Genomic DNA, 13,085 nt, shown 5'->3' with positions numbered 1-13,085 from the left:
GTGATGTCATGATGTTGTGCACTCAGGGGGCGGGGCCGGCACAGGGCGCATTTGTGCCCTGGTACGGCTCTGGCGATTTGTTATCTTTATCTCTCTAGACTTCGTTGGCCATAGTAGCCGAGTGTTTTTCAGCTGCCACGGAGATAACATAAAGGACATTTTTTAGCGCCTATAGAAAACGACATTTATTGATGCGAGATACCTGAGAGATTGATAAATAGATCCCTAAACATCTTACATCACATGCTCTGCACCGGCATCATTCCTAATTACTTTCGTACATGTATTGTCTGGGGTAACCCCTGGCATATATAGCTGGCATTGCCAACGATACGTAGTACTGTAAGATTGTCCATACAAGGGACACTGCGTGTGGTGGCAATATAGAAGAATACTGTATATGTTTTTTTTTGTTGCCTTTCACTAGATATTAACTACTTGTCCTTTACTTTCATTTATTGGCTTCTCCATGATGTCCGGAGACTTTTACTAATTGCATTATTTTATTATGCCTGCTTCCGGTGTTTTTGCTATACATCATCTGGCAAACTTGTTTATGTTCATTATCCCTGGACAAGACAACTTGGTAAAACCCTGCTGCCCTAGAAGTGGGGCAGATGTAAAATGTGCTTAGATTTGGGAGGGACGTGTCCATACTGAAATGTAAATTGCAGGGTAAGAATAAAGCAGGCCAGCATTTGTGGGCTACGTGCAGCGGCCGGTGCCAGACATTTAGCACATTGCTTAGTGCATCCTCTACATAAGGTACATTGTGGCCCGTGGAGGAGATGAGGGGTGTAGCTTCTCCCCATTCGATTCCAGTCAGGTGGTAATCATCTCAAGTACTGGTTTTGTTCAGACTAGAAGTGACATTACTGACTAACGCGTTTCGATCTTGTCAAGGACTTCATCAGGGATGTTGTGGGATGTAATATCTAGGGCTATTTTATCCTCTAGGCCAGGCGTGGCCAACCTGTGGCTCCCCAGCTGTTGTGAAACTACAAATCCCAGCATGCCCTGCCACAGTTTTAGTATTCCCTAATAGTAAAACCGTGTCAGGGTATGCTGGGACTTGTAGTTTTACAGCAGCTGGAGAGCCACAGGTTGGCCAGGCCTGCTCTAGGCAATGTAGTAGCCACATGGAGAAATGCTATGTTGTTCTATTCTCTAAACAAGTGGTACTGCTCTTATTAGATTCAGAAATACAATATGGACATATTTATAATTACAAAACTGATCTTAATTTAGGAGAAATTGCCAGGAAATGTTTTTTTTTTTACAAGTAACATTACCATACGGTGGGGAATATAGATTGTAAGCTCCACTGTAGGAGGGACTGATGAGAAAGGACACTATTCTCTGTGCTGCGGAATATGTGTGCGCTAGATAAATAACTGTTAATAAATAATTCATATATAAATGAACTTGTCAAGTCATCTTAAACCCAACAACTTCATCCTGAGCTATAAATATAATTGAACTTCTCTTGGCTGTTATGTTTTTAATCAACTGTTCTTATCCCACACATGGAACCTCTACGGTTCTGTGAGATGTTCTTACAGCTGTTCTTGTAGTTGAACTTTAAGAGCAACGCTGACAACAGGTTGAAGACTTAAACGCAACAAGTGCTCTGAGCGGGCTTGATGGCAGATATGTTATTGTCATCCTCAGTGGCAGGGTTGTACTGGCCCACAGGAATACAGGGGAAATCCCCGGTGGGCCCCACTACCTGATGGCCCCACCACTTGCTCTAATGTCATGTTTCAGACTGTGCACTTGAATTATACATTGTTACTCTATTAGAGGGTCAGCTACATGGTCTCTAATCTCTGTGCAAGCCTTTGTGTGGGGCTGGCCTCATCCACTGTGGTAACTGACCACACCCCAAAGCATGGGCCCCTACCATTGCATTCCCCCGGTGGGCCCTTCATGTTCCAGTCCAACACTGCTCAGTGGTAGCCACAGACTGCTGCCTTATTGGATAATTAGTAGATACACTAGTGGAACTAAGGTTGGGTACACACTGGGTGACCTGCCAATGTGACGCCCAATGGAACGACAGCACGACCTATCGGGAAGGCGGTACACACTGCACGATCCGGTGATCGACCACCTGATATATCGTTCACCTGCACCATTCACCTTCCTGGCTAGGTCGCTCGATCGCCCGTGCAAGCACGGTCGACCGAACGACCCTGATGTCGGCGCACTGGCGCGCGCATAGTGCATACACACTAGACGATCCGGACGATATGTCGGTCCAATTCGCCATATCGTCTGAGAAATCGTCTAGTGTGCACCCAGCATTAGACACCATGGTTCAGCAGCTAAGTACATCTAATAGCACCTACATCACTAGATACATAGATACAGGAAGTGTTCTTTGCAGTAAAAGGAGTTCCAGTGCAGATTGGTGGATACCATAGAGCTACTTTACAAAAGCGTTAAACATTATCATTTTATTTTAATGCAATAAAAAGGAAATGTTATCATAATTCAGACTGCTGGCTATGGGTGTATAGAGTGGTCACTTTGTAGTAAAAAAATATTGTCCACTATTATGGTTAGCCCACGTGACCAAAATACTTTGCTTGGAGTAACAAGTCTGCACCACTGCAGAATAGTACAGAACTGAATGTATTGTCATGTATTGAATGTATTTGTTCCCCTTATAACTATGTTTTGTCAGATTTAGTGGATTGATATCATTTTATAAATCTAGGCAATCCTAAAGATTAACTTTATTGATAGTTATAGGTCTATTTGCAAAACTGGAAATCCCATATACATTGCTCAGTAGAGAAATGCTGATTATTGAAGAGTTTGGTTAAGTAGAAAATTAGTTTATAATTAATTGGACAAATCAGTTACAATAGCTGTTTTTTCCCTCAAAGTTCATCTATGTGTTCTAGAATATATTCTTCCTTGTAGTGGTGAAACGCATTGGTGCATGGCCAGCTGTTGTCTCTGCTGACCGGAAATCATTGCCCGGGTGTTCAGTTGGGGCCGCAAAAGGATGATGTAGACTTTGGGAGAGAATATGCACAACAGCAGGCAAGCACTGGAGGATAGAATTGCAAAGATTTCTGTAGCTTCTGCCAGCCTGCCATGGGTGCTGAGGTAGGCTGGGATGAAGGAGATCCAGACGCTGAGGAACACTAACATGCTGAAGGTTATGTGAGTAGCCTCATTAAATGCTCCTGGTAGTTTTCTGGCCAAGAAGGCAATAGCAAAGCAAATAGCAGACAGAAGTCCAAGATATCCAAGTATGAACCAGAAACCAAGACCATCATGGCACTGGATAATAATTTTCCCTAACTGGCTTTTGGCATCACGGTTTGGAAACGGTGGGTCTATGGAGAACCAAGCGAGGCAAAGTGTAAGCTGGATAGTGGTGCAGAAGATGGCAAAAGAGATGGGCCATCGTAGTCCCATGGCAACTGTAAGGCACCCACCCGGCTGATTGGCACGGAAGGCCAGAACAACAATGATGGTCTTGGCTAGAAGGCAGGAGATACATAGGGCAAACAGCACCCCAAACGCGGCTTGCCGAATAAGGCAGATCTGGTTTCCTGGTGGAACAAGTAGCAGGAGGGGGCAAAGGAAAGAAAGACAAAGAGCAACAAGTAGGATGAAACTCAGGGCACAGTTATTAGCGCGGACCAAGGGGGTTTCTCTGTTCTTAATGAAAAGGAAGAGTACAAGAGCCGGCAAGATGGAGCCCAGTATGGAAGTGGCTCCCAGCGAAAGGCCGAGAGGCTCAGACATGGACAGGAACTCCACCACACTGGGGATACACTGGTCATGAGCAGAATTAGGCTGCTCCTCATCTGGGCACAGGAAACAATCAGTGGAATCTGCAAAGGAAAAGATAAAGGTTACCAAATTATTAGACTTGTATACAGAGCTAGTTACCATTACAGCAAGCTGCTTGGTAGTGTTATATAATATATCTCTATATTTATACCACATTGAATTATTGGGGTAATTATTGGGGTAATTTGCAAACTAAAAAAATATTTTGATGCATTTTGTAGGGAAATGAAGCAATGTTATTATAAAATAATAATGTAGAGCACTTAGGCCCTCATTCAGACCGGCTCGCAAGCGCTATGCGCTTGCAAGCGGGTCGAAGGTGAGGGCAGCCCTGGAGCGAGTGACAAATGCACTCGCTCCAGGGACTCGATACAAAAAGGGTGGCTGTCGATGTTGATCGACAGCTCGCCCCGTTTTGTAGGCGGGGTTCCTGAAGGAACGCCTGCCGTTTGTAGGCGGCCCTACTGACATCACCAGTGATGTCAGTAGGGAGCTTCCTGCTCTGTTAGAGCCGGAAGCTACCTGGGGCTTGCGGTAGACGAAACCCTACCGCAAGGGTCTCGTCACAAGCCCCGATGGTCACGATGGTCTCGACCATCGCGCCCATCACCTAGTCATTCGCTAAAGCTGTGGGTGGTAACCCACAGCTTAGCAAGCGGCCAGTAGAAAAGCGTCCGTCCCCCATTCAGAGCGAGCGCTCGCTTTTTGCGAGCGGCTCTGAATGAGGTCCTTAGTCAGTTATACTGTAGAGCAGAGGTAGCCAACACTGGTCCTCGAGAGCTACCAACAGTGCATGTTTTTCAGGTCTCCTCACAGAATCACAAGTGTAGTAATTAGCTCCACCTGTGGATATTTTCAAATGTGTTGGTGAGTAATGAATACACCTGTGCACCAGCTAGGTGGTCTGGAAAACATGAACTGTTAGTAGCTCTCTGAGGACCGAGGTTGGCTACCCCTGATGTAGGGGGCCAAAGCTTTGCTGCAGCTGTAAAATACTTATTTCTTTTCAGATGCTGATCACCGATCAGGTACTCAAAGTAAGCTCAGTATCTGTCCAAGACAGGGAAATTTGTTTTTGTTACCAGCTCGTGTACAGGTAAGCAAGTAACTCTGTAATCCTCAGTACTGCTGGTGAATGGCAGTGAGAGGGTTAACAAACAATGTAGCTAGGAACCACTTCCAGCTGACAAATAGACATTTGGCTCAGAGGTGGATGTTACTATGGCACCAGGACGCTTCTTCTGAGATTGGATGTAGCGGTGGGTAGCCAAAGCCGTTGTGCAAGGAACCTGGGACCCAATGGTTTGTGGGGAGCCGGACTCTAGATAGACAGTAAAAAAGGTAGACAATGTCTAGATAGACACCAGCAGTCAAAAGGTTGACTGGGACAAAAGGTCAACAGGGACAAAAGGTCAACGTGTAAGAAAGTCGACATGTACAAATGGTCAACATGCTCAACATGTCGACACAGAAATGGTCGACACAAAAATGGTCGACATTTGATTTTTTTTTATTGTTAATCAATCTATATAATATAATAAGCAATTCAGCATCATAACTTTACTGCTCCTTTCTATTTATTTACTATGAACTTATTTTAATTTTTTTGATATTGTTTATTTTAAATACTCATTACACGTGTCTCGCTGCTTCTACCAGGAGTTTCACAGACACAGGGGAGGGATCAGAAACGATCCATCTCCTAAAGAGTACCTCCTGGTGCCGTCTGGAGATATTATTCAAATTTACCTGCCAATATATCGTTCACCTGTCGGCCAGTGTGTACCCTCGATACTGTATGTCTGTGAATGGTGTCGTTCACAGAGATATCGCATTGGCTGTGCTGCACAGACGATGGACAGATATATCTGCAGATTTCCCATACACACAAATTGGCAGCCGCGGAGAGGGGGACAGGACATGCCCCCGCCCTCCGGCCGCCAGGAAACGCCCCCCAAAAGCAGATGATGGCCATTCAGTGTGTATGAAAGACCATCATCTGCAGATATATAGTCCCTTACACAAACTAGCTTTGCTGTACTTAAGTGGCCCACCCTCCAGTGTGTACTCTCAAAGAATTTTCAGCGCAGCCGGGAACATTGTCAGTGATCGTCGTAGGAGACTACTTCCTCAAAATGTGGAAAAGATGAATTAAGAACTAATTACAAATTCCACGTGAAATACCTTTACCAGCACTTAAATCCAAAAAATACAGAAGCGTCTGTAATGGTGGATTCCAGCAGGGACAAATTCATATTGTGTGAAGAAGACGATGTACACACTGATGGGGATGACGATGACAACATCTAATCTAATGTATTGTAAAGCCAGTTTGTGTATGGGATCATTGCCACCAATGTCCACTGCGCATTGGCAGCTTGTTTTGTGGGGGGTCCAAACAAACCAATCATTTCAGCCACAAGTGGCAATCCCTGTCGCTGAAGTGATTGGTTTGTTAAACTGTGAATGTCCTGTTTCATATATACAACATAAGGGTGGGTTGGAGGCACAAGGACAATTCCATCTTGTACCTTTTTCTTTTTCATTATGTGCTGGTTGGGGCATTTCTGGCTGCCTGACATATTTAATGTTACAGAAATTGTAATGGCCACAGACAGCATCTCCTGCATGCCTATTTCATTTTTATTAAAATAAAAGTTTTGAACCATTTGCTGCTTGTTGTGTCAACCCAGCGGCACAAGTCGCACAACAGTGATATTCAGCCAAAGGCCATCTGTCGTCACTCCTCATCAGCCCTCAAGGCTGTAATGGCTGCACCTTGCCAAGAGATCTAGCCCTCAAGTATGTTGCAGGACTGATTCCTTCCTAATCATAGCTCTGTATTCCACTACTACTCAGCCCGGAGGCTGCATCAACAATTCACTATCAACTATCAATTCTTCAGACAGCCAGTGGCTGCACCAATTATCAAGTATCAACTCTTCTTACTTCAGCCAGTGGCTGCGCCAACTATCAATTCTTCAGCCAGTGGCTGCACCAATTATCAAGGATCAACTCTTCTTACTTCAGCCAGTGTCTGCACCAACTATTAATTCTTCTGCCAGTGGCTGCGCCAACTATCAATTCTTCAGCCAGTGTCTGTGCCAACTATCAATTCTTCAGCCAGTGGCTGCGCCAACTATCAATTCTTCAGCCAGTGGCTGCTCCAACTATCAATTCTTCAGCCAGTGGCTGCACCAATTATCAAGGATCAACTCTTCTTACTTCAGCCAGTGTTTGCACCAACTATTAATTCTTCAGCCAGTGGCTGCGCCAACTATCAATTCTTCAGCCAGTGTCTGTGCCAACTATCAATTCTTCAGCCAGTGGCTGCGCCAACTATCAATTCTTCAGCCAGTGTCTGTGCCAACTATCAATTCTTCAGCCAGTGGCTGCGCCAACTATCAATTCTTCAGCCAGTGGCTGCTCCAACTATCAATTCTTCAGCCAGTGGCTGCACCAATTATCAAGTATCAACTCTTATTACTTCAGTCAGTTTCTACCCCAACTCTTCTTACTTCAGCCAGTTGCTGTGCCAACTATCAACTATTAATTCTTCAATCCTCAAGGGGTACCCCAACCATCATCTTTGCACAGTCCTCAACTCTATCACTCAGTTTTGAGCCAGCTAGCTGGATGCAACCTTTTGGCCCTTAACTAATTGATATTTTTCATCATTGTGAGCTGGTCAAAATTGACTGGAAACAGGTGGAAATAAATATTATTGAGGTTAATAATACTGTAGGAACAAAAATAGGCCCAGTTTATGTGATTTTAGATGGTTTTTATGATTTAAAAAAAAAAAAAAAAATCCAGATCCAAAACCAAAACCGAAAAATAAAACATGGAGGTGAGGTTTTGGCAAAACCAATCCAGATCCAAAAACAGGGGAGATCCAGATCCAAAACTAAAACCAAAACACAAGGGTCGGCGCACATCTCTAATTATATCATGAACATACCAGACCGGTTGGAGATTTCTCTTGTTGCACAAGGAACACAATCAAAACAGCAGTGGGGTTGACCCAGACGTGGAGCCTTCCAGAAGCCAGGAGGACAATTCTCAGAACACACAGAACCAGGCATCTAAGGGTGCAAATGATTGGATGGTAAAAACAGGGCTCTGAAACCTTTTTATGTCCAGACAAAACGTAATATCAGGACTGCTCAGTGTAATTAGGGCATGTGTTACCTGGCCAAATTGTTCTCCCCATCTAATGGCACTTTGGTTGATGAACAAGTCTTGACCCACCTGGGCACCACTTTCATAACTTCCCACTCTCACCCATTTGTCTCCTCCCGATTCCTTTTGCCAGTTGATGATGTCATAAATGGCAGGTGCATTTCCAAGGGAGTCAAAATACAGATCATCATCAATATTTCCTTTCAGTTGTACTCTACGAAGGTAGTAGAAAAGCTACAGGAAGGTTATGGGATGAATGAAGAGACAGAGACTGAAGTCAATGGAATCACAGTTTTAAGTTGCTTCTCTTAAATTTGTCACATACCAATTTTCTTCCCAATCTCACCTGCCAGGGTTCAAACTGTTGCATGTCTACACATTGGTTTTTAGCCAAGACTCTTTCCCCTTCTTTACAGCTGCCCATGTTCTGTAGAGCTTTGACCACCATCCTAACTGCCTTATAGACATTATAAGTTACTCGAAGGTCCTCAATGTCTGAAAATATTTGCAGAGACGCAGGGTCCTCTAGTCCTGTACAAAAGGACTTTGTGGAAGACGTAGATGGTAAAGTAGTCGGTAACAAAATTGAGGCAAAAAAAGTGTTAAAGGCTGAAGAAAAAGAGACAGAAGAAGAGACAGATATGGTGTCAAAAGTTGATGATACGTGTAGAGGTATAGAAGTGGCAGTAGTATTGGTAGAAGAAGGAGGGGAAACAAATAGAGAGGAATGTTTTTCTTCTGTAGCCCAATGACAACTGAATGCTTTCTCCCAGAACTCCTTAAAAAATGGGTGATTATTGTATTGATTGGGGTGTAATCCAAAAACAAAATCTTTGAAACCAGGAGCTGCTCCATTACGAAGAACGAGACCCAAAGAACCTCTTAGGAAATGGGAGAGCCAGGGTGCTACCAGTCCCGGTGATGTAGACCATGCATCTGTGGATAACCAAACTCTATCCCTAGTATCACCATTTCGTGCAAGGTCCAATAAAACAGGGTTTAGATAGGCCTCAAGGGAGAAGACAACCACCACATTTGCTGTCGATTCTCTGATAACTGTGGCCACTTGAGTGATCTCTTTTGACACAGAAGGAACTTTCTCCCAGAAAGCTAGACAACCTCCTGAGGCCACCAGCTCCTCAAGAAATGCTTGACTCAATGCAGAGGCACTTGTTTCCTGGGACAGGACACCCACCCATGACCAGCCAAACATTTGAAGCAATCGAGCAATGCCTTTTGCCTGGGAAGAGACTGTAGGGGCAACACTAAGAGTGGAGGGGTAAAGAAAGTGATTGCTCAGTTTGGTGGGAGGCGTAAAGTAGCTGATCTGTAAGAAATAGAAAGAGCGTATATTAGGGTGTTCGTTAGGATATGGAACCAACTATCCTTTTTTCATTGAAGTTTATTTTCGTTACTGAGCTTGACTGGAAGCTATACTAATTAGTAAACTAATAAATGAGCAGAAAAAAATTAGATCCCTTACAATATTTACCCTAAAAAATATAATCATTATTACACAGACAGGTCACAATGCTTAGTAGGTCAGTGCCTATGGGAAGCTGAAGACCTGGGTCATCCTTTGGTAGTGACATGATGTGAGGAGAGGAATGGAGGTTGCAGAGAAGCCACAGACTGAGAGTTATATAGTGGAAGAAGCAGGGTCATCACCAGCACAGAGTATATCAGGAGATGAGTGATGTGTTAGTGAGGACAGGGCTGTATGTGACAAGGGCAGTGATGTGATGTGAGGAGGAGAATGAAGGCAGCAGGAAGCACAGACTGAGAGTTATATAGTGGAAGGAGTAGGGTGCCCAGCAGCACAGAGTACATCAGGAGATGAGTGATGTGATAGTGATGACAGAGCTGCATGTGACAGGGACAGTGACATGATGTGAGGAGGGGAATGGAGGCAGTAGGAAGTCACAGACTGAGAGTTATATAGTGGGAGGAGCAGAGTCCCCAGCAGCACAGAGTAGATCAGAAGATGAGTGATGTGTCAGAGAGGACAGGGCTGTATGTGACAGGGGCAGTGACATGATGTGAGGAGGGGAATGGAGGCAGCAGGAAGCCACATACTGAGAGTTATATAGTGGGAGGAGCAGGGTCCCCCAGCAGCACAGAGTATATCAGGAGAGGAGTGATGTGTCAGTTAGGACAGGGCTGCATGTGACAGAGGCAGTGACATGATGTGAGGAGGGGAATGGAGGCAGCAGGAAGCCACGGGCTGAGAGTTATATAGTGGGAGGAGCAGGGTCCCCCACCAGCACAGAGTATATCAGGAGATGAGTGATGTGATAGTGATGACAGAGCTGCATGTGACAGAGGCAGTGACATGATGTGAGGAGAGGAATGGAGGCAGCAGGAAGTCACAGACTGAGCGTTATATAGTGGGGGGAGCAGGGTCCCCAGCAGCACAGAGTATATCAGGAGATGTGTTAGTGAGGACAGGGCTGCACATGACAGGGGCAGTGACGTGATGTGAGGAGGAGAATGGAGGCAGCAGGAAGCCACAGACTGAGAGTTATATAGTGGGAGGAGCAGGGTCCCCCAGCAGCACAGAGTATATCAGGAGAGGAGTGATGTGTTAGTGAGGACAGGGCTGTATGTGACAGGGGCAGTGACATGATGTGAGGAGGGGAATGGAGGCAGCAGGAAGCCACAGACTGAGAGTTATATAGTGGGAGGAGCAGGGTCCCCAGCAGCACAGAGTATAGTTGTTTGCAAAAGATAGCGCTAAGACACAGTTGACAACAAAATGGTTATAAATAATTTCAATTTTGTGCTTGCAAAAATAGCATCTTTCCTCACCTACAGTATATAGAGCCATAAGCATCTCGAGATTTGTATGATTCCGCCTTGTCAGCATATGCACCTCCAACAAGTGCATATACGCATTATTGCTGTGCTGCATGAGCGCTTTACTGTGACCATGACCAATTGAACTCTGCCTATACAAGAACACCCTCCCCAACCCTGTTCCGCCTTCTGTCAATAAAGATCCATATGTGCAAAATGCGTATCACTCTGCAACAGGGTTTCCAACATTTGGCTCCCTCCTTCCCGGGAGGGAGCTGTCTGGCAACCACACAGGGGGCGTGTCCTGGAGCATAATGTGTCGTGCGGTTCATCGGGCGTGGCAGCGCGATTGCGTCAATCATGACCCCACTCCCCTTCACAATGCCGAGATTAATGGCATACTGAAGCTGGGGGTCGGGCTATGATGATGCGATTCAGCGCAAATCGCGTCACCTGCCCCCCCCGCTGCCAGAGTTTATACAGCCGGGGCCCTTTCCGGGGGGGGCCGGGGGTGACAACTGATTTTCGGAAGACTCCCGGGCCGAATCGGGTGGGTAGGCAAGCATGCTCTGCAAGCTCTTCTGTGTGCACTCACATTCTAGCAATGCATATTACACCTTGCAGCAAAGTTATGGTACACAATCTGTCCCTTTATGCCCCTATATTTGGTTTCCACTTCTACCCCTCACTGGATGGTCTCAGGATTAGGTTCAGTCACTTGGTGTCATGCTGCTCACCTGCGGGTATTTGTAGAGTCCCAAGACATTTGCTAAGCTCAGAGCTGATTGCTCCCTGGCATCTCCGAGCACTGCGGACAGTCTTGGCGGTGGACCTCGACACTTATAACTCAGTGGCCCTCCAGGACTGCCTGAGAGGAGCCATGATGCTCCCCCTAGTGCCCATTTTGCATCACTGCATGAGTCCATCACTGCTACTCCCAGTGTGAGGTTCGTCAGTATCCCAGGAGTTCTGTTCATCTCTTCCACAGCAAAGAGTAACGCCAGGATCCAACGGAAGGAGCGAAAGCTGAACCTGGATTAGGGGAGACACAGAACAACCTCAGTATCTTGCTCTAGCGGGACACACGATTTGGCCATCAGATATTCTATGCTATTGCCTGTTATACTGTATGTATGCTGCCCATTTCTTTAGTAAAAGTAAACCGATATACTGCATGTAGGGTATACACTCACTACACGTAATCAAGTTTTCCACCTTGTAATTATTTTAATATCTTATACAAAACAGGATCTCCTGCAACTTTTATTAAATAATTATATATATCTACTATATAAAAGCAAACATTTTTCCTTCTGTCTTTCTATACAAATCCACAGTTTACAAGCCAAGATCTCTCATGGTTCTACACCTAAAACACCAAAGAAGTATAAAAGCATTGTCCTGTTTGTTTTATTGTTAGATGCCGACTTGGACACCATTCTTCTTGGACCATCTGCAAGGTCAATAATGAAAATATAAAAATTTTATTTTTGTTTAATTTCATCATTTTATTTTATAACATGCATTTTGCTACATACTAAGGAATTTTGGAATTTTATTCTGTAGCATATAATTAAGTCTCTGAACATTATTTACTATGGCTCTCGCATGGAGAATACAGTACCTTTTAAATGCTGTATGAATTTATAACCACTTGTGATATTAAGCCAGGCTTATTATGAGTCTGAATATGGTAAAAATTGATATCTGCATCCATGAGGAGAGATCCATCTGATTTACAATCAGGCCCATAAAGATGGCAACTATACTGGGATGCAAAAATGCAGCTCTGCAGCACAAATTTTTATTTATACTTGCTCATGCATGAGCTTACACAACCAGATGGTGTCAACAGTGGCGACCAAACTGTTTTGTCTACCTCCTTGGTTGCTGGACCGCACTATGGAACGCACAGAGGCTACTTCTGGTTCATTCCTTTGTCAGCCCCTGAAGGGTAAAACTGATTGGATGAATCTTATACACCGTGGTGTCCCTGAATGCCGGAAACAGCTGCACAAGGAACTGGAAGTAGTTGCTGTGCATTTCATAGTGCAATTCAGCAACCAGGAAGTACCCAGTCATCCTGGTATCAGAGCAACAGAAGCTCTTGGCCATGTTTACACTGTACATCCGACAAATTTTGAATGCTTCTATCTCCGAAGTTTGCTTTACACCATTACAGGTTCTACTTCCTTCAAAGACCTTAGGACTGTGGATGGGGAAGTTTGTCACACTTTTCGTGAGGCCTGCCTAAGGAGAGGTTTGTTGGAGGATGATGTGTAAACAAACAT

At 44.8% G+C, this 13,085-nt stretch overlaps 2 protein-coding genes across 2 annotated transcripts; both read right to left on the bottom strand.

The window, feature by feature from the left end:
* Positions 1–2,821: 2,821 nt before the first annotated feature.
* On the bottom strand, positions 2,822–7,901 carry LOC148505908 (vomeronasal type-2 receptor 26-like). Its single transcript, XM_088447614.1, has 3 exons — positions 7,778–7,901; positions 4,991–5,137; positions 2,822–3,857 (listed from the first exon to the last, which is right to left on the bottom strand). Exons 1-3 carry the CDS (start codon positions 7,899–7,901, stop codon positions 2,896–2,898), a joined length of 1,233 nt encoding a protein of 410 aa, XP_088303740.1. The 3' UTR covers positions 2,822–2,895.
* A 383-nt stretch (positions 7,902–8,284) lies between these two features.
* On the bottom strand, positions 8,285–11,720 carry LOC148505907 (extracellular calcium-sensing receptor-like). The gene is made up of 2 exons (XM_088447613.1): positions 11,532–11,720; positions 8,285–9,325 (listed from the first exon to the last, which is right to left on the bottom strand). Exons 1-2 carry the CDS (start codon positions 11,718–11,720, stop codon positions 8,285–8,287), a joined length of 1,230 nt encoding a protein of 409 aa, XP_088303739.1.
* Between the last annotated feature and the right edge of the window lie 1,365 nt (positions 11,721–13,085).

Source organism: Taudactylus pleione, unplaced genomic scaffold, assembly GCF_031769625.1.
Source record: "Taudactylus pleione unplaced genomic scaffold, aTauple2 ptg000435l, whole genome shotgun sequence".
In the NCBI taxonomy this organism is placed as follows: domain Eukaryota; kingdom Metazoa; phylum Chordata; class Amphibia; order Anura; family Myobatrachidae; genus Taudactylus; species Taudactylus pleione.
The sequence above is the reverse complement of the archived record's forward strand: the minus strand, read 5'-3'. Positions and strand labels throughout refer to the sequence as shown.